Here is a 20,777-nt window from a genome sequence, read left to right on the forward strand (position 1 = left end):
GACGTTCACTCTGCTGCTGCTGCTCCCCCCATTCCTGCGGGGGCAGGGAGGGAGGTAACCATGGGGGAGGGGGCGTTATGGGAGGTGACCCATAGCCCTGCTGCTCCTAGGAGACCTGGGCACAATTCCCAGCCAGGGATCTGAGTCTGTGCACAGCAGCACCAGCAGCAGAGAGCTGAGTGTGCCAGTGCCCGCTAGCCCGGGACCTTCGCCCAGATACTGCTGGGAGCGCTGGTGACTTCTACACCGTCAGCCCCGCTCTCCCCGCTCACGGGCTGCTGAGGGAGGGAGTGCTGCAGGAGATCAGCACCAGACACCTCGGCTTCTGAATGTCCCCAGCTTGCCAGGACTCCAGGACATGTTCTGGTGCCTGTAAACACTGCGTCTGCAGCTCCCCTCCCCTGCACTGGCCCTATGGCCTGGCACTGCCAGCGGATGGCATGCTGGCCCCATGGGCAGAGGTACAGCTGTCCCAGCAGTGAGGGAAGACACAGAGACCCCTCGGCTCAGCACTTGCCAAGCTGTGACCTGCTGCCAGCCCCTGCCATCGCCCTGGGGCAGCTGCACTCGCCAGACACACGTGTAGCTGGGGCACTAGCACTCTGACCCCCATGTGCCCTAGTCATGCCCCAAGCAGGCTCAACTGACATGGCTAGGGCTGCGCTCAGCACGGTGCAGCGGATCTGTGCACGGGGTGGGGAGGGGGAACAAGGCCCGTCCCAGAGCAGTAGCACGTCTCCTGCTCCGGTGAGCTTGTGCCCAGATTCACAGTGGACTGGGCATAGATGTGTGGGAGGCCAGGCTTGGGCACAGGCACAGGCTGTCACAGGCAGCGTGTTGGCAGACATGGCATCTTACAGTGCCCCAAGTGCCCCACCTGCTCAGCTCCAAGATCCCCGCCCCCCCCATGCCCGCACAGCAGGCTCAGCCCTTCGTGAGCTGCCATGATGCTGAGTGCCACGCTGGGCTGTTCCTCCCCCCTTCTCTGAGTACTGCATCTGGCCCCCGGGCCAAGCCCCAATTTAGGGTTTATAAAAAGCTCTTGCCAGCCCCACTGACAAGGGTTTGAAGTGACCCCTCACTCAGCTGGTGCGGGGGCCAGAGCCTGGCAGTGCCACGGACGAGACACAGAATGAATCCAGGGCCGCCAGGGGCAGGGGCCAGTGGGTAAATGGCACCAGGTGGGGAACAGGTGAGATGGTTGCGATAATCTGAGCTTTGACTAACGGTGCAGGCGAGGAGCCCGCCCCGTATAGCAACGGGTGCCAGCCTGGCGTGTGGCATTAAGCACGTTTAGGGAATATTCTGAGACCTAGGACATGCCCTCCCCTGCCCCAGGGCAGCCCCTGCTGCCGCCCATCACCCAGGGCCCAGCCCTCCCGCCCCCCTCCATAAGCAAAGCCCGTCGCTCCGTCCAGGGTAACAAATAGCTTTATTGGTGGTTTTACAAAAGGGTTCATTAGCTACCAAAAAACAGCCCTGCCCACACGAGAGGCTGGCTGGGCTGGCAGTGCCCCATGGGCAATGCGTGCCATGCGGGTGGGCTGCTCTCTGCGCCTGGCTGGGGTGGCGGTCCTGCCCCAGCTGCCTGCCCCTGCCCTGCTGGGCGCAAACCTTCTTTTGCAGAACTGCCAGATTGGTACTGACCGGGCCCATGCAGGCCTCACCCACAGCCTGCCTGGGCCCTGGCCTGCCGCTCCCAACCCCACCTATTTACAAGGGACTGGGCCGTCTGGCTCCAGTCACAGTGTCATCAATTAAACCAAACCAAAGCCCAGATCTCAGGGCAGAGCCCTGCTCTCAGCCTGCATCCGCTCACTCAGCCAGGGTCGCTGGCTTCATCTCTTCTCCTGCAAAGAGAGAAAATTGTCAGCGGGGCTGGCACCTGGGACCGGGGAGGGGCTAAGGCCATCGCGGGCATGGGCCAGCTGGAGCACGGTTTGGCCGGGCCCCTCTACCCTGCCCCTGGCTGCAGAGAGCACGGGCCCCAGCCCCAGAGCTCGCTAGCTCCTGGGCCGATGCCCACTGGCCATGGGGAAATGCCACAGCAGCCCCACCTCTCGCTGGCAGCCATGGCCGGAGGGATCCAAGCTCGCTCTTTCTGTGGGGCCGTCCTCCCCTGCCCTGGTGTGGCATTCCCCTCCCCAGGACTCCTTTGGGGCTGCTGCCCTGAGGTGGGATCCATTGGGAACGCTCCAAGCTATGCCCAGCCCACCACAGCACCACCCAGCCGTCTCCGAGCCAGCAGGCCCCTCCCAGGGCTCCCCACAGCACAGCAGGGCCCATGTGGATGGGGCTTCTCCCTCCCCCAGGGCAAGGTTAAATCCCCCAAAAGGGTCTGGCTTTGCCAGGAGACTCCCCTGGCTAGGCCAGGCCCCTGGGTGCCAAGGCAGCCTGTTCTGAGCCCTCTTAGCGAAGCCCCTCCCGCACCGGCTGGAGCTCCAGGACAGCAAACCAGCCCCAGTGCAGTTTGCAGTGCAGGGAAAGGGCGCCAGCCCCATCCAGCCCACGCTCGGCACCCCACAGAGCAGCCCCACCCCAGGGGGCCCCATGTCCTGCCTTGCCTCTGCCATGTGGCAAGACACTGTCCCTGCAGCTCGCTGCCTGGTGCCACCTCATCCTGTTCCCCAGTGTGTGGCAGGCCCCCCAGGTTACGCGCCTCGGCTCACCTCACTACGGTCCCCGGCTGTCCTGCTGCGGCCGGAGCCGTGGCCCCGGGACCCCGTCGAGCCCCTGGAGGAGGAACTGCCGGTTGTGGAGCAGCTGCTTGACACCTGGCCTCTGGAGAGGAAGGTGGGCCTGCTGTACGGGACGATCTCCGCTGCAAGGGAAGGGCAGGCGGGTGGGTAGGGCTGGCGCTGCCTCCTGCCCCCCCGCCCAACATGCGCAGCGGATGCGCCCGGCGGGATGGGGCCCTGCAGGGAGCCCCCTGCAGCACATGGCAGGGGATGGGCACACGCAGTCGCTCAGGGTCAGATGCAGTTCAGGCACCCGTGGCTAAGCCTTGCCGCCTCTTGGCGTTTGATCTTTAATGTACCTAGTGACCACAGCTCCTGGGCAGGGGGTATCCAGGCCCATGGCCTTCTCTGGAGTCTGGCTGCAGGGCACCTCAGAGACCCACAGTGCCCTGCCATGGAACTGCATTGCCACCACGTGTGCCCCATCCTGCAGCCCGGCCCCGGGGCCACGTGGGCCCTCCCAGGAGCCAGCTGTGGGGCTAGACATCGGGAGGGTCAGGCTCCATGTATGGCTAGCAGGGTGCTGTGCTCACAGGATGTGCAATGGAATCACACCAGGCACATGCCTGTCCATGCCCAAGGGTGGCTGGTTTCGGGTGGGTGCTGCACAGGGCGACCCAGAGCACTCTGGGAACCAGCCCCCAGCCCAGCGAGGGGCAGCGAGAGCGAGCTGGGACGCCCCCAGTGCGGTCGGGCGGTGGCTGACGTTACCGTCTCGGTGCTGGTGCTGGCCCAGCGTGGTCCGATGGCCAGCTCTCCGCTCTGCGGCGCCGGCACTGCTCACGTCCCTCTCCAGAGAGGAGGCGCCGCAGGCCGGTGGTGGCGCTGAGGGCTGAGCAGAGGCCCCGGGGTCCTCGTTGGGTGGTGGAAGTGGGGGCGGTGGCAGATCTGTGTGAGAAGCAGAGGGAATTGTGTCAGCGGGCCAATCAGGCTGTGCCCCTCCCAGCAGAGCCCCTGATGGGGGTTGGTGTGACTTGGAAGGGGGCCCTGACATGGGGGTTACACCAATGGGGTCATCGGCTCCCCGGCAGACAGAAGAGCCAGGAGCTGTGCTGCCCGGCTGGCATTGCCGCGGGCGTCAGAGCTAGCAGCTCCCTCACCGGCTGGGCTGCCGGGGCGTTCGCTGCCAGAAGGAGGAGCTGCTGGCACTGCCATGTGCCACGCCCACACTCACCTCCCTGTTTCTTCTCCCGGCGGTAGTGGCTGGACTTGGCCTTTTTCTTCGTTCTCGTTTTCTGTGCCGGGGGCAGGGACACGTCACCGGGGGCGGGATGGACTTTCCCTGTCGGCAAAGGCAGCGTGAGTCCCTGACATGCCTCCGTCGCCCATCTCCTCCCACGAGCGCTGCTGGCTGAGCGCTCGGTCCTCGCCCGCACCCCCAGCATGTGCCCGTAGTGCCTGGCTCGCTGCTCCCCCAGCTCTGGGCAGGCTCTCCACAGCTGGGGCGCACTGATCCCACCCTGGCACCCGCAGAGACACCAGGCCTGGCAGGGGCTGACCATGGCGGGAGAAGGGGTGTCGGTCCCTCTGGCTGGGCACAGGTGCTGCTGCGGGAGCGTCGGGGGCTCACCTGGGCTCGGGGAACTGACGTTCTCAGCACTGTGCACTGGGGTCTGACTCAGGTTGCGCCTGTGCCCATGTCTGGGTGTGTGGCCATCAGCCCCGTCCGCAAGGGCATTGAGATTTGGGTTGGACTGAGTCAGGGGAGGGCTCGGGGCCCTGGGCAAGGCCCCCGAGCCATTCGGTAATCGCCTGGAAAACAGCAAGGACAGCCCAGTTAACCCACGCACTGCCTGGGAGCAGGCGGCTCCAGGAGCCAGGGACAGGTCTCCTGGCACCCACCCACCGCACCCGGGCAGACCTGCAAACACCAGCCATTGCTACAGCGGCCCCCTGCCAATGGGCTCCACTGAGAGGAGAGCCAAGCCTCTCTGGCCCCCTCAGGGGTGCACACAACTCTGCTCTGGAGCACCTGGCCAGCAGAGACTGGACCAAGAGCCAGCAACCCATCTCCACTTGCTGCACAAGGGCCACGCCGCAGGACCGCTCTGGGCCCCCTTCAGCTTCAGCTCTGCTCCCCAGTCTAAAGCTACAGCACAGCATAGTCCCAGGCGAGGGTAAGCGTGGATACTGCAGGTCAGGATACAGTGGAGCTGGGGGAGCCCAGGGCTGGGGTAGCAGGAGGCTGTGGGTCGGGATTGAGGGGCACACGCAGAGCTGTGTGTGGGGCCCAGGGCTGGGGTAGCAGGGGGCTGTGGGTCAGGATTGAGGGGCACTGGCAGAGCTGCATGTGAGGCCCAGGGCTGGGGTAGCAGGGGACTGTGGGTTGTGATTGAGGGGTACCGGCAGAGCTGTGGGGGGAGCCCAGGGCTGGGGTAGCAGGGGACTGTGGGTCGGGATTGAGGGGCACCGGCAGAGCTGCGTGTGGGGCCCAGGGCTGGGATCGCAGGGGGCTGTGGGTCAGGATTGAGGGGCACCGGCAGAGCTGTGTGTGGGGCCCAGCACTGGGGTCGCAGGGGGCTGTGGGTTGGGATTGAGGGGCACCGGCAGAGCTGTGTGTGGGCCCAGGGCTGGGGTAGCAGGGGACTGTGGGTCGGGATTGAGGGGCACTGGCAGAGCTGAGGCGGGAGCCCAGGGCTGGGGTAGCAGGGGACTGTGGGTCGGGATTGAGGGGCACCGGCAGAGCTGCGTGTGGGGCCCAGGGCTGGGGTCGCAGGGGGCTGTGGGTCAGGATTGAGGGGCACCGGCAGAGCTGTGTGTGGGGCCCAGCGCTGGGGTCGCAGGGGGCTGTGGGTTGGGATTGAGGGGCACCGGCAGAGCTGTGTGTGGGTCCAGGGCTGGGGTAGTAGGGGACTGTGGGTCGGGATTGAGGGGCACTGGCAGAGCTGTGGGGGGAGCCCAGGGCTGGGATAGCAGGGGGCTGGTGGTCGGGATTGAGGGGCACTGGCAGAGCTGTGGGGGGGGGGCCCAGGGCTGGGGTAGCAGGGGGCTGTGGGTCGGGATTGAGGGGCACTGGCAGAGCTGTGTGTGGGGCCTAGGGCTGCGGTAGCAGGGGGCCGTGGGTCGGGATTGAGGGGCCCAGCAGAGCTGCATATGGGGCCCAGGGCTAGGGTCGCAGGGGGCTGTGGGTCGGTAGTGAGGGGCACTGGCAGAGCTAGGACACAGGGAGTTGTGTGAGCGAGTTCTCCACGTGAAGGAGGAGCGACTACGCGGCCCTTGAGGGGAGCAGATTATCTGTTACTTTGTTGTGCGTTTGCCATGTGCCTGCTTGACTGGAGTTTACAGTGTGGGCTGTTCGGGGGCCGTGTGCTGCAGCTAGTGGCCTGGGATTTCTTAACAAGGCTCTAGCCTGCCGTCCTTTGAGCCCTGAGCCCTGGCTCCCTGGGCAAGGGGCTAGCGCAGGCAGAACGGGGTGAACAGCTCATGCTGCGTTGCCGTTCTGGTCGCCACATCACGAAAAAGATAGATCAGCACTGGAAAAAGTACAGAGCAGAGCAACAAAAATGATTAGGGGTGTGGAACGGCTTCCACATGAGGAGAGATTAAAACCACTGGGACTGTTCAGCTCGAAGAGGGGCGTAGGCCTGGGAAGTAGGCGTGCGGGGGATGCTGCAGCACCCCCAGGTTTATGCAGAATCCCAGCTGCCGGCCGCGGGGATCGGTTTGCTGGCTTTCAGCACCCTCCTAGAAAAAGCGTTCCAGTGCTCCGGAAGGGGGGATATGAGAGAGGTCTATAAAATCACAAGCGATGTGGAGAAAGTGACTAAGGAAGTGTTATTTACCCCTTCACATAACACAAGCACCAGGTGTCACCCAATGAAATTGATAGGCAGCAGATTTAAAACAAACACAATGAAGCACTTCTTCACACAATGCACAGCCAACCTGTGGAACTCACTGCCAGGGGATGTCATGGGCAGCGGGTATAATAGGCCTGGGGAGTCAATGGAGATTACTCAGGAACCCAGGAAGCTGAGTAACAAATATTGCCTTCTCAGCCTCCCTGGAACCTGCGTGGGGCATAGCAGAGAGATGGACCAGAGAGATGTAGCTTGGGGCCGGGGAGTGGGGTGAGGTACATCTGGCCTGGGACTCCTCAGGGCCATGGAGGGTGGAGAGGGAGTCTTGGGGCACCTCCGAGCAGGTGTGTGTGTGTTTGTATGGGCAGGGGTCCCTCAGGGCGCCAGGTGGCCCAGAACTGGTCTGGCTGATGGGTGGGTGCACAGGTCTCCTCTGGATGGGAGGGGGGTTCTTGGGGCTCTGGCTGTGGGGGAGCAGGGGGGCTTGGGCAGAAGGGGCAGGGCCAGAGCTAGCCTCCCGAAAGGGTGGCTCCACCTGTTGCCCGTGGGGGATGTTGTGAGGGCCAAATTATAATGGGGTTCAAAAAAGAATTAGCTAAGTTTATGGAGGATAGGTCTGACTATGGCTGTTAGCCAAGAGGGGCAGGGCCACAGGCACCAACGCCGTGGGTGCTCTGGGGTTGGAGCACCCACGGGGAAAAATTAGTGGGTGCTCAGCACCCACCGACAGCCAAGCTCTCCTCACCCCCCGCCCCTGCCTCTCCTCCTCTCCCCACCCCCATCCCAAGTGCACTCTGTTCCCACTCCTACCCCTCCCTCCTAGCACTTCCCGCAACCCCACCGCTGCCTAACAGCTGTTTGGCGACACTTAGGACTTTCCAGGAGGGAGAGGGAGGAATGAGGATGTGGCACATTCAGGGGAGGAGGCGGAGAAGAGGTGGGGACATTGGCGAAGGGGTGGAATGGGGGCAGGAAGGAGGTGGGGTGCGGCGGGGACTTTGGGGAAGGGGTGGAATGGAGGTGGGTGAGGGCAGGGCAGGGGCAGGAAGAGGTGGGCCAAGGACGGGTGGGGGTCAAGCACCCACCGGGTAGAGGGGAAGTTGGCGCCTATGGTCAGGGTGGCAACCCCATGATCTGGGTGTCCCTAACTCTGACTGTGAAGCTGAGACTGGACTACAGGGGATGAATCACTTGATATTTGCCCCATTCTGTTCCTTCCTTCTGAAGCACCTGTCCCAGGGGTGGGGACGCCTCCTACCGGGCCAGGTGGGGGATCTCGAAGTGATGCAGCCTGGGGATGTCCTCAGCAGCTCTCATCTCATCGTGGGGTGAGGGCGTCAGCGTGGCCGTGGACTGCTGCCCGTAGGAGTGGGCGGGTGAGGAGATGTCGCCGCGGGGCGGGGGCAGGGGGCACTGTTCCTCCTGGACGTTCTCCATCAGGTAGGTGCGTTCGGGCAGCGGGGGGCACCATTCCTCTGCGTCCATGCTGCAAGCGGGGGGAATGTTAGACTCTGCTGGGCACCACAGGCCTGGATGGCGCCTTTGGCTCTTACAGCCACCCAGGGCCGGCGCTTCCATTTAGGCGACCGGCGCTAGGATTTGGGGGGCGCGGCATTTTGCCACCCTTGGCAGCAATTCGGCGGCGGGGGATCCTTCCGTGCTCCGGGTCTTCAGCGGCAATTCTGTGGCGGGTCCTTCACTCACTCTGGGACCCGCTGCCAAAGTACCCCAAAGACTGGGAGCGTGGAAGGACCCCTCCGCTGCAGAATTGCCGCCAACGACCAGGAGCACGGAAGGACCCCCACCTAGGGCGCCAAAAACCCTGGCGCTCCTGCAGCCAGCCTGCCCAGCCCCGCAGGCCTCCCTCATCCTGCCTGGCTCCACAGGCCTCCCTGCCCGGCCCACATTCCTCCCTGTCTGGCTCCACGTGTCTCCCTGCCCGTCCCATGCGCCTCCCCACCCGTCCCACGCACTTCCCCATCTGGCTCTACGTTCCTCCCTGTCCGGCTCCATGTGTCTCCCTGCCTGTCCCATGCGCCTCCCCACCCATCCCACCCACTTCCCCATTTGGCTCCACGTGTCTCCCCACCTGGCCCACGCGCCTCCCTGTCCGGCTCCATGTGTCTCCCCACCCGGCCCACCCGCCTCCTCTCCCAGCTCCACAGGCCTCCTCACCCATCCCACGCACCTCCCCGTCTGGCTCCACGTGTCTCCCCACCTGGCCCACGCACCTCCCCGTCTGGCTCCACGTGTCTCCGCGCCTCCCCGCCTGGCTCCTCAGGCCTCTCTGTCTGTCCTACACACCACCCAGCCCGGCCCACGTGCCTCCCCACCTGGCTCCGCAGGTCTCCCTGCCCAACCCCACAGGTCTCTCTGCCCGATCCCATGTGCCTTCCTCATCCCAACCACCTGCATACGCCACGCCTGCCCACCCCCTGCGCCTCCCCACCCATCCCACGCTCCTCCCTGCCCAGTCCCAGGTGCCTCCCTCGCCCTGCCCAGCCCCATGCAGCTCCCTGCTCAGCCCTACATGCCTCCCCATGTGCTTCCCTACCCCATATGCCTCCCACATTTCTCTGCCCTGCCCCGCCCTGACCCCCACACCTCCCACCCTACCCAGCTCTACACGGCCCCCTGGCCCAGCTCCCGTGTGCAGGCCAAGACTCAAGCCTTGTGGCACTTCATGGCTGGCAGGACCCTGCCTCGCTCTGGAGAGGCCGTGGCAGGGGTGACATCCACTGTGCTGCCTGGAGCCCATAGCTAAGGCTCTGCCAGGGCTGGTGGGAGGGCCCCCTGGGCCCCCCAGCAGTAGTACATGTTGCCATCCTGGGCTGAGGCAAAGCCAGGCTAAAGTGGTAGGTGCCCCATGGCTACAGCTGTGATCAGCCTCTGCCATAGACTCTCCTGACCCAGCCTCTCACCTGACCCATGCGAGTCCAGGGCAGGCTGGCAATGCCACAGGTCTGCTTGGACCCTCCCAGCTCCTGCGGTGCCTCTGGCAGGGCTGGGGCAGTCTGGTGCCAGTGGCAATGTTTGCCTGGCCCTGGCAGCCACTAGTGCAGAGTCTGTGCTGCCATGGGCATCGAGATCCTGGCCATGGCATTGCTGCCACCATCCCTGCTAGGACAGAGAGAGCGGTAACTGGGCTCACCTGGCAGCCAGCTCTTCCTCCTCCTCCTCTTCATCCTCCTCCTCCTCCACGTACTGGCTCAGCTCGTTGGCTGGAGGCGGAGGGGGCAGCAGCTCCATCCAGTTCAGAGAAGGTGTTTTCACCGTCTTCCCCATTGACTTTGCTTTGCCGATTTTCGCAACTAGAGAGACCGGAGCCAGACAGGCGTTTCTGACACAGTGAGTGGGGCAGCCCCATAGTGAGCCCCTGTCTCCTGCTCACCCTCGGAGCCCTGTGCCTGCATCGCAGGGGCTCACCTGCAGGGAGGGGGCTCCACAGCGGCTGCTGAGGGCATGGGCTAGGCCCAGGGTCCAGCCGATCCCCTTTGGAGACACTCTGCACTGTCCTTGGGGTGCTCCTGGCAGCAGAATGTGGCTCCCATTCCCAGAGAGCGACTGAGCCCAGCTGCCGGAAGAGCCAACTCTGTCCCTGGCATCTGGGCCCCACCTCCACATCCCCCGGGCCCACAGCCCGCCCAGGTGCCACACCCAGTGGTTCCCACATGGCATCCCTACCCTGCTCAGCCCTGCTGCACTCCGGCAGCGCATACTGGCTGCCGGAGGGGCCAGGCTGGGGACTCCGCAGGCTCTCCTCCGCGTCAGGGGAGGGCAGGCTGGGCACCCCATATGGCATCAGGGGCGTGCTGGCGTAAGGTGTGGTGTGCTGCGAGAAGGCCCCATTGAAGGTCCTCATCTCATCGCTGGCAGGGTCAATGGTGCTGTAAATGGGCCCGTCCGACGTGCCCACCCCAAACTTCTCCGTCTGGGCGAGGTAGTTGGAAATCCCGGCCTCTGCAGGGAAAATCACAGACACAGGACACCTCATTATGGGGACAGCTCAGCTGCGTTTGGGGCCATTTGGCTCCTATCCTGCCTGCCACGTGGGCTCTGAGCTATTGCTGCCCCAGAGTGGCCAGCATTGGCCCAGCTGCCTTGGGCTGCTTCTCCTGCCCCTCTCCAGGGGCTCGGCCCAGCTGCTCCCCAGAGCCAGAAACAGTGAAGCCGGCTTGGGCCCCCAGAGAGGGACTCAGGTCAGCTCCTTTACCCGCCCAGCTCCCACAGTCCTGGGGCCGGAGATGCCCCAGACATGAGCCTATTCGTCCTGGCCCCTTTCCTGACTGCTCTAAGCCCAACCCCCTGCCACAGCCTGGCCACCCACAACTCCCCATTCCCCACCAGTACCATTGTAATATCTCTCCGTGGCATCATGGATCCCTGTGCAGCAGCTCGTGCCAGGCTCCTTGGCATTCCCATTGCGTAGCAGGTTGGGGGCGGGCCACGAGTCCGCCAGCCAGGGGTAGTTGGAGGCGCTGGTGGCCATGGCCAGCATGCCCGGTCTGCAGGAAGAGAGGGTAGGGCTGGGTCTAGGTGCACTGCATGCTGGATAGCACTGCTGGAGGGTTTCCCCAGCAGCTGCGGAGTGTGGCGTAGGGGGGTCTCTGTACTCACCTGCTGTTGCCACGGGCCGGCCCCTCTGCATGCGGGAATGAGACTGAAAGAGACAGAGACGCTGCAGTGAGACTCGGCTGCTGGGGGTCGGGTGGGATCTGGCTGCTGGGGGTCAGGTGAGACCCGGCTGCTGGGGGTCAGGTGGTCGGGCCCAGCTGTCATTGCAGAGCACGGTGACAAGGCTGTGTTAAGCAGGCAGCTCCCGCAGTTCAGCAGCCCGAACCCCGCCACCCCCCAAACAAAGGCCCATGTCTCAGGCCAGGACCAAGACAGCTCCAAGCCCGGGCCGGGCTCTGACCTATGTGGAGAGGGCTCGGCCAGGCACCATTGGGTGAAGGGGGTGAGAGATATGGCAGCAGCGAGAAAGCTGAGCAGAAGAAAGCTCTTTGGGTGCAAGTGACAGCAGGCTCGCCTCCTGCTGCTCGCCGCCTCCCGTGTTCAGGGAAATGGGACTCTGTAGATAATCTTTGTAACTCAAGCTGGGTCAAGGGGCCCCAACACGTTCTCGGGCAACCCCATGGCTGGGGCTAGGGAAGGGCCTTACCTGCTGGCGTGTAGGCAAAGGAGGCTGCAAGAGAGGAGGGGAAAGACCGTCAGTCGCAGGAGAATGCCAGGGCACAGGCGGGAAGAGAGCGGCAGGGCAGGGGGTGGGAGCTGGGGCCAGGCAGAGGGCAGCACAGGGGCATTCACAGGAGCACGGCACACCTCACCCCCATCAGACCCCAGCCCACAGGCTGGGACATTGTATTGACAGGGGGTGGGTGACTCAGAGGCCCTGCTCTCTTTGTGTCCCAGCCTTGTTCCTCTGGAGCTGCCTCCTTCCCAGCTGTCTGGTGCTAGCAGCCACGCTGAGGAGCCCTGCTCCAGCCCTCCCCCACCGCCATTGTGACCCCGGGACCCCTGGGAGCCAACGGGCAGCGGGCACAGAGATCCCCATGGCAGATATCTGCATAAGGGTTCATCAAAGGGTGGCTTGTGAGGTCTCAGCTGAGGGCCACTAGCCCCCTGGGTCACCATAAGCTCTGCGAGATGGACCCACAGAGAATACTGCAGAAGTCATGTATCTAGGGAGAACCCTGCTCCTAGGACGGGGAGTTAAGGCCGGTCACCGGCAGGGGGCAGCTGGTTCAGGGGGTGGTAACAGATGCTTGTCTCCGCCCAGTCACTGGGTACTGCCCCCCTCAGTTCCATTCTTAGGGTTGCCAACTTTCTAAAGGCATAAAACCGAACACCTCTTCCCTGAGGCCCCAGCCCAGCCCAGCCCTGCCCTTTCTCTGAGGCCCTGCCCGGCTCACTCCATCCCCCCGTCCCTCTGTCACTCGCTCTTCTCCACCTTGACTCATTTTCACCAGGCTGGGGCAGGGGGTTGGGGTGCGGGAGGGGGGTACGGGCTCTGGGCTGGGGGTGCAGGCTCTGGGTGAGGCCAGAAATGAGGGATTCAGGGTGCAGGAGGGGGCTCAGGGCTGGGATGTGGGGGATGCAGGGACCTGGTGGCCGCTTCTGGGAGCCATGCAGAGCTAGGGCAGGCAGGGAGCCTGCCTTAGCCCTGGGCCCCCACTTCGCCGCTGACTGGACTTTTAGCAGCCTGGTCAGTGGTGCCGACCGGAGCCACCAGGTCCCTTTCGACTGGGTGTTCCACTCAAAAAATGGACAGTCAGCAGGGGCCAACGGGTTGGTCTGACGTACTCAGGGTACCAAGAGGCCCCTGGACCCTTCACTGACAGGCCGTTTCTCCTGGCCGAGGGGCGCAGCCGGCCTGGCTGGGAAGTGCGGCCGAGCAGTACTGTATGACTGTGATTCTCAACCTTTTCTCATTTGCAGACCCCTTTGGAAACCGATTGTCTGTATATAATTGAATTCTGTTCAATCACTTTTCAGTCTGTCTTTCGCGGCCCCTGCAGACAGTGTGCAGGCCCCCAGAGCTCTGCAGAGTACAGGCTGAGAACCACTGCTGCATGAGACAGGAGAGTGGCTAGGTTTTCGAGTACATGCTCAGCCTTCATTTGCTATGTAACCAGGTAAGCGTGAAGCAGGGCGGCGAGTGGAGGGGAACAGGTAAGCTGGGTGCACTGTACCTCTGGGAGCAGTGGATTGGACACACTGAGAGAGCCGGGGACTGGGCCTGGATGCTCCAGGGAGGCACAGGAGGTCTCGGGGATTGCAAGGTGCTACATGCTATCCTGCAGAGAGTGTGGGGCGTACGAGGCCCAGAGAGCAGTGCCTGTGTAGCCTGGGGCCGGTGGAGTGGGGGTTGGATGGGGGCTGTCCCTGGCACACTGGAGTGGGATCGGTCCCTAGTGCGTGGGAGTTGGGGTGGGGGTCATCCCTGGCTCACTGGGATGGGATTGGTCCCTGGTGCGTGCCAGTGAGGGGTTGTGGTGGGAGGGGTCCCTGGCGCACTGGGGTGGGGGCAGAACCTGGTGTGTGATGGTGTGGGCAGTCCCTGGTGCACTGGGGTGGGAGTGGTCTCTGGCGCACTGGGGTGAGGGTGGTCTCTGGCGTGTGGCGGTGGGGGCGGTCCCTGGTGCGTGTCGATGGGGGTTGGGGTGGGGGTGGAGGGGAGCTGGCCCCTCACCTGTGTAATGGCTCAGCTCCTTCCTCTTCTTGCGGCGCCAGTAGATCCAGAGGCTGAAGCACATCAGGATGACCCAGCAAGCCCCGCCAATGCCCGCGATGAAGGCCGGCTGTTTCACCACGTCTGTGATCTGCTCGGCCAGGCTCACGTTCTCCTCACTGCTGATGGGCACTGAGCCCTGGTCCAGGGTAGGCTCTGCGGTGGGTACAGGTGGCAAAGGCAAGGCAGTCAGAGGGTGTCTGCATGGCCCACTGGGGCTGCAGGACTCATCTGCCTGGAAGGCAGAGGAGGGCAGCTGGCATTTGTACCCCCTTCACGCCACAACCCCCCCTCATGTGGTCAGTGGCTCTGCTGCAACCCCATGAACGCCACCGGTGCCATGTCACACACACCCCAGCATCCCGGCAGTCAGCATCCCTCTGACCCTAGCAGGCACTGAACCCTGACACCCACGGCGGAGACTTCCCCTCCCTGCCTGCCCTGCCTGCAGTCTGCTGAGCTCCGAGCAACCCAGCGCCCTGGCAGCGTGTCCAGACAGAGTCGTCTCACCCTCACTCCACTACCCTTCACTGCACATGGGCAGTGCCCAGCTCAGCAGAGCACTGCAACGACTCCAGGCAGGCACGGGTGAGAGACGTGCAAAGCCTGGCCAGGGAGGGGTGTAAAGGGAGGTCCTGGGGCGAGAGCCGCCACATGCCCGCTCTGCCGGGTGCACTCACTGATCTGGATGGTGACGGGCGCGCTCCTCACTCCTATGCCGGCGCTGGTGACAGCGGCCACCTCGGTGCGGTACAGCACCCCGGGCACCAGCCCCTGCAGCACTGTTGAGTGCACCGTGCCCTCCACGCTCCTGTTGATGTGGAAGCGACTCTCGTTCCCCAGGCACCAGATCTGCCAGGGAGAAGAATCTGGTTACCCACGGCTTCGGGGACGACACGGAGCAGCGGCCCCCACCCCCAGGTGCCTGGCATCAGCCCTGCCAGAGCATGTAGGCAGTGTGGGACTTGGTGATTCTTGCCAGTGGGGTCGAACCCTCCCGGCAGCACCCGTGCCCGGCACATTGGATTCACTTGGTGCCTGCCCCCTGCAGTACCACCTTACCCGGTAATCCTGGATGATGCCGTTCTGCTCGCCGGCAGGGGGCGGCTCCCACGACACGCTGATGCTGGTGCTGTTGCCAACTGTTACCACAGAAACCGCCTGAGGGGGGGCACTGGGGGCTGGGAGGGAGGAAAGAGGGTTTAGTGCTAAGCAGTGAGGGGGAGCTGCCCCCTGTGTGCTGAGCTAGGCATGGGCGCCAAGGGGACCGGCCAACCGTGAGCACCATGCCAGGCCCCAAGAGCCTCCTGGGGCCCCTGGACCTGCCCCAGGCTCCCTCCACCTGGCCCAGCCCCAGGGAGCCAGCAGCACCAGGGGTGGACAGCAAGCCCTGCTCCCAGCCCAGGCTGTAGCTGCTCGGCCATGGCTCTGATGAGCCAACACCCTGTGGGCAGAGGCTAGGGAGGGAGCCCGTCCCAGAGCATGGCCGCTGGCTCCGTGATGGGCACTAGGCAGCCACAGCCCATGGCCTGCAGAGCTGTCAGGCCCGGGCAAGCCGGCCAAGGTAGGCATTACGGGACAGCCCGTCCATGGGGCAGGCAGGTTAGCGTTATGCCCAGATGCACATTACACTCCTCCCCTCACAACAGTGCCGGACCCCCCAGCCTCTCCTCCCCCTCTGCTCAGCACCGGGCTCCTCTGCCCGAGGACGCCAGGGAGCGCCAGCTGGGCGATCCCGGCCCCTCCTGCGGCAGCCACGGTCAGGGAGCCTGAGGCCCTGCAGACGGCTCCAGCGCTGGCCCACGGCACGGCAGCTGCCTGGGGAGATGCCAGCCCTGCACTGGGGTTGCCACCCCACCACTGACCTTCCTCAGGCGTGCGCACCACCAGCACCTCGCTGTCCATGCCCTGGAACTCGTCGAAGTAGGGGCGGAGCTTGATCTCGTACTCCTGGCCCTTGTGCAGCTCCAGCAGCACGGCGCTGCGCTGGGCCGGCGCCGGCACGTCCTGCACCAGCCAGGTGCTGCCTCGTGGGCGGTACAGCACCCGGTAGCCCTGGATGAACTGGGCCTGACGATTCACCTGGGGAAGTGGGACCAAGCCACGGGACAGCATTGAGGAGTGCTTGCCCGTGGCCCAACATGGCCCCCAGCCCCTGGAGAGCTGGAACCACGCTGCTCTGCATGCTCTGCAGCCCCACCCCCATACACTGCACTGCCCCCCTTCCTTCCTACTGACACACCTCCACCCACTAGCCTTCCCATGCCCTCTGTACCCCCCCTGCCCCTCCAGGCCCCCTGCTGCCCCTGCCCCCTACCTGTGCACTGTCCCTCTATGCCACCCCAGCAGCGCACCATCCACAATGCCCTGGCATGCCCACCCGGCTCTCTCTACACTTCCAAGCCCGCCTCCACCTCCCCACCTCCGGAGCCGGTACTCACAGTCCAGGACACCTGGATGGTGGTCGAAGTGAGGATGACGGGCTCCTGCAGCTGTACCACGACCTGGCCGAGCTCGCGCTGCACCTGCCGGTGATCCACACCCTGCCTGGTGGGACTGACGTCTGCCAACAAACCCAGCATGAGTGCGGTGCCTGGAGTCACCCCACTGGACACGGCAGAGGACACAGGCCCAGGATCGGGCACAGGTGCCCCACAAGCTAGCCACTGGGCTGGGAACATAACTGTCTCCAGGTGCCCACTAAGCTCTACGGCCCAGGGAGCCTGCAGGGATGGCCAGGAGCCCCTGCCCTCTGCTGGGACTGCTGTACCAATGGCAAGAGCTGGCTCTCACCTCTCTGCTGCCTGGACACGCACCATTGCCCTGTGCTTCTGGAGCAGAGCCCGCAGGGCAGGCCTAGGGGAGACATGTGGCTCCAAAGCCCAGTGCAGGTGTTGGTGGGGAAGGTGGGGGCCAAGCAGCCTCTGCATCAGGACAGGCCATGACACTCGGAGCAAGGCTGCTGGGGCACCGTGCTCGGGAAGAGGAATGGGTCTTCCTGCTAGCCGAGGGGGCACAGGCTGCTGGCTCTGGGCAACAGAAACTGGACAGCCATTGGGTGTCCTGCCATCCAGCCCCCGCCCTGCTCCATGGCTAGGTCTGCGGGACTCCAACTGAGCCCAGCCCCCTGCTGCTGATCACTCCCAGCCCATCCCAGTCCATTGTCCTCCTCTCTGACCTCGCCCACCCCCCCCGATTGAGACCCCTGGGCCCTGCCCATCCCCCCATGAGAACCCCTTGGCTCTGCCCATCCCTGCCTTCTGCTGAGCCACCTCCGGCCCGTGCTTTGCCCTGCGTCCAGGCAACCTCACCTTGCGTGCGCACCGGCTCTGAGACGGGGCTGGGGTCGCTCAGCCCGTAGGCGTTGGTGGCGCGGATGAGGAAGAGGTAGATGGTGTTGGGGTTCAGGCCGCTCACCGTGTGCTTCTCCACCCGCACGTTATCGGCCACAGTCTGCCAGGTGCTGCCTGCGGACTGGCTGCAATGGGGATTGGGGAGAGGGGTGAGTCACAGCCAGGTCATCTGTCACCTCCCTGAGCACCGGGCAGGGATGGGTAGTGCCCGGGCACAGGGGGGCAGCAGCAGAGCCAGGGCTCACCATGTGAGGGCGATTCCAGAGTCCAGCAGGCCCAACGGTGCCAAGGCCCAGCACAGAGGCACTAGGGAGCCGGGACCCAGCCTGGGCCAGGCACTTGGCCCCTCTCTCACTGGGTGTCCGAAGGGAAAGCGGAGCCTCCTCCTGTGTTACCAACACTGCCTGCTCCAAGTGTGAGCCCTGAGCCTGCTGCCAGCCATGAGCCCCCGGTGTCACTGGCCTGGCCCGATTCCCCCATCAGCCTTTGGGCGATGCCGCTCCAGCTACCATCCCCTGACTGGGTTCCTCCAGCTAGCGAGAGATGGGGGGTGGGATAGGATCGGGCAGGGAGCCCAGGAGCACTCGGGCTGGGTTTGTGTTCCCAGCCTGGCCCCCCTCCCCAATTCCAAAGCATGGCCCCCCATGTTTCGGTTTTTGGGGCCTCTCTGGTGGGCGCCCTGGGCAGCAGCGTGCGAGGCTTTACCTGAATGCTTCGATGATGTACGTGGTGGCTGCAGCACCCCCTCTCTGGGGGCTCGGCTTCCAGACCAGGGTCACGCTGTTCTTGGTGACATCGGTGACCAGAGGCACGGAGGGGGGCCCGGGGAGGTGGCCTGGCTCAGGGAGCTGCACCTGGAGGTCAGCCCCAGTCTCTAGAGAAGGACAGATTGACAGACTGACAGGGAGCTCCAGGGAGGCACCGAGTCCAGCCCGGGGGCGTGTGCTTCCAGACCTGATTCCAGCTCCCGGGCCCTGGTTCTGGCTGGCAAATTCAGAGCCTTTCAGTGCACGGGCCCTGCTGCAAACTCAGCCCGTGTTGGCTCTGCCAACTCCACCACCCGTGAGCTGAGCTGGGCTGCCACAACTGCTACCTCTGGCGGATGAGGCCAAGGGGAGAGACACAGGGCCAGGCCAGCTGCTTGTGCTGCACCTATTTTGCAGGCGAGGGACGTCAGTTTCTAGGCCTGCCAGTGCAGCGTGGCTCACCAGCAGTCCATCCCTATGCAGCGCTGGCACAGCGGTCCTGTTTTTCAAGCTCATCACACGGGCAGAGCCCACTCCCTCACCAGCGCTGGGTGACATGTCCCAGGAGGAGCCAACGGGAACGTGGGCTCAGAGCTTCCTGGAGCGGAGGGGACTTTACACCCATCTGAACCATAGGCGCCGACTCCGTGGGTGCTCTGGGACTGGAGCACCCATGGGGAAAAATTGGTGGGTGCTCTGCACCCACTGGCAGCTCCCTGCCCGCCCTCCTCCCAGCTCACCTCCGCCTCCGCTCCATCTCCTCCCCTGAGCGTGCTGTGTGCCCACTTTTTCCTCCTAGCTCCCAATGCTCGTGCCACGAAACTGCTCTTTTTGCATGGCTGGGAGGGAGGGGGAAAGGAGGGTGAATGCGGCACGCTTGTGGAAGAGGCAGGGCCGGGGCAGGGATTTGGGGAAGGGATCCAATGGGGCAGAGAGGGGGCAGAGTTGGGGAAGGGACTTTGGGGAAGGGGTTGTAATGGGTGCAGGGCAGGGGCAGGGAAAGGGTGGAGTCGGGGTGGGGTGGGGCTAGCACCCGCCGGCGCCGGGGAAATTTGGCGCCTATGATCTGAGCACAGCTGCAGTCTGGGGGCTGCTGGAACAGCAGTACAGATGCCCAGCCAGAGGGTGTGCCTGGGGCTGGGGAGCAGAGGAAGCTGGCGTGTCTGTAACTCCTGTCAGTGAGTGGCACATGCAGCAATGGCAGTGGGATTCCCCCAGAGCAGCCGATGTTGGCACTGGGTCCAAAGCTCTGGAGGGATGCGGTGCCTATGCCTGCAGACCTGGAGCTCCCTGGGTTTGCTCACTGAGCGGCCTCTTTGCTCCTCAAAAAACCTGCCTTGGAGAACAGACAGTTCCTGTGGGGCACGCAGACCAGGAACCCCATGTGGCAATTACCTGCCCTGCTGGCTGTCCCGTGCAGGGGATGCAGCTCGCCATGCAAGGCCAGCGCTAAGCTGTCTCATGAGCGAATCTGAGCTATGCACAGGCAAGGCACCCACAGTGACAGCTGCAGGCCTAGGCAGGCCCAGGGAGGCCCATGGGCATTGACCAAAGGCATTGGATTCAATTGATCACCCTGTCTGAGCTCCCTCACAGCACAGGCCAGCAAGCCTCCCCCATGGCTCCTGCGTCCACCCAAACAAGCACCTTCCCGCCCGGTGTAACCATCAGGGACCAAGCCCTGCCCCAAGCAGCTGCTAGCGGAGCTACCCTGTGTGTCTGGGCCATTCACCCCCACTCCCTGCTCCCAGCCCCCAACCTGCCCCCAGCACAGCTACTGTGTGTGTCTGGGCCATTCACCCACACTCCCTGCTTCCAGCCCCCGACCTGCACCTAGCACAACTACTGTGTGTGTCTGGGCCATTCACCCCCACTCCCTGCTCCCAGCCCCCGACCTGCCCCTAGCACAGCTACTGTGTGTGTCTGGGCCACTCGCCCCACTCCCTGCTCCCAGCCCCCGACCTGCCCCTAGCACAACTACTGTGTGTGTCTGGGCCATTCACCCCCACTCCCTGCTCCCAGCCCCCGACCTGCCCCCAGCACAGCTACTGTGTGTGTCTGGGCCATTCACCCCCACTCCCTGCTCCCAGCCCCCAACCCGCCCCTGGCACAACTACTATGTGTGTCTGGGCCACTCGCCCCCCCTCCTTCTCCCAGCCCCCCGACCTGCCCCTACATTGCAGGGCCCAGCTGAACCGGTCCGTTACTGACCTTGCACTGCCAGGGCCCCACTCCATGTTGTCTCCCCCGTCGAGCTGGTAGCGACACAGACGTACAGTCCAGAGTCCGTCACCTGCGCACACCAAGGGGAGCCAGTGAATAGTGCAGCTGCCATGGGTGAGTCCCTGGGGGATGAGCTAGGGGGAATGGGACACTCTGAACACCCAGAGGGTGCTGTGCACGAGGCTCCGTTCTGGGGATCCCTTTGTAGCGCCGGGATTGCTGCTTCGCCCCATGCCCTCGGGGCCAGCCAGGCTGTGGCATGGGGGAAAGTTCTCTGGGGAACACATCCGGCTGAGGGCTGGGCAGGGAAGGTCAGAGGGTCCCTGCGGCAGCACGGGGCCGAGCGCAGTGATGCAGTGAGCCTGTCTCTTTGCCGCACCCATGGCCCTTCCCGCAAGGCTGTGCCACTCCGAGATCCCAGTGACAAGAAATGGCACATCAGTGTCCACGGACTTCTCAGCCTGAGCTTCAGGGAATGCCTGCCTGCCGGAGGTGCCAGGGCCTGGCACGAGAGAGCTGCACAGCCCAGCCTGCTATCCGCAGTGATCCCCTGGCACCCCACTCACCGGGATGCCACCGCATGACGCTGCCACGCATTCTCCACACTGCTGGAGCTGGGAGGTGAGGGCTGCAGGATATGGGGAGCTCCACTGGCAGAGCAAGGCATGGGGCAATGTCCTCTGAGC

General features: G+C 64.3%; 1 protein-coding gene across 4 annotated transcripts in view; it reads right to left on the reverse strand.

The window, feature by feature from the left end:
- Window positions 1–1,443: 1,443 nt before the first annotated feature.
- ROBO3 (roundabout guidance receptor 3) overlaps window positions 1,444–20,777 on the reverse strand; it is a 214,399-nt gene continuing 195,065 nt past the window's right edge. For 3 of the 4 annotated variants that reach the window (XM_030538525.1, XM_030538524.1, XM_030538526.1), the window contains 19 exons: window positions 20,080–20,161; window positions 17,828–17,996; window positions 17,081–17,247; window positions 16,211–16,332; window positions 15,635–15,851; window positions 14,832–14,950; window positions 14,450–14,621; window positions 13,731–13,925; window positions 11,700–11,723; window positions 11,156–11,198; window positions 10,889–11,043; window positions 10,223–10,498; window positions 9,690–9,849; window positions 7,797–8,024; window positions 4,309–4,490; window positions 3,913–4,020; window positions 3,450–3,626; window positions 2,670–2,821; window positions 1,444–1,850 (listed from right to left, as the gene is read on the reverse strand). In XM_030538525.1, the coding sequence (XP_030394385.1) occupies window positions 1,839–1,850; window positions 2,670–2,821; window positions 3,450–3,626; window positions 3,913–4,020; window positions 4,309–4,490; window positions 7,797–8,024; window positions 9,690–9,849; window positions 10,223–10,498; window positions 10,889–11,043; window positions 11,156–11,198; window positions 11,700–11,723; window positions 13,731–13,925; window positions 14,450–14,621; window positions 14,832–14,950; window positions 15,635–15,851; window positions 16,211–16,332; window positions 17,081–17,247; window positions 17,828–17,996; window positions 20,080–20,161 (2,760 nt within the window). In that variant the 3' untranslated portion in view covers window positions 1,444–1,838. The remainder of the gene's footprint in view (window positions 1,851–2,669; window positions 2,822–3,449; window positions 3,627–3,912; window positions 4,021–4,308; window positions 4,491–7,796; window positions 8,025–9,689; window positions 9,850–10,222; window positions 10,499–10,888; window positions 11,044–11,155; window positions 11,199–11,699; window positions 11,724–13,730; window positions 13,926–14,449; window positions 14,622–14,831; window positions 14,951–15,634; window positions 15,852–16,210; window positions 16,333–17,080; window positions 17,248–17,827; window positions 17,997–20,079; window positions 20,162–20,777) is intronic. The other variant, XM_030538527.1, reaches the window with a different exon arrangement.

The sequence above is a fragment of the Gopherus evgoodei genome, chromosome 19 (assembly GCF_007399415.2).
Source record: "Gopherus evgoodei ecotype Sinaloan lineage chromosome 19, rGopEvg1_v1.p, whole genome shotgun sequence".
Lineage (NCBI taxonomy): Eukaryota > Metazoa > Chordata > Testudines > Testudinidae > Gopherus > Gopherus evgoodei.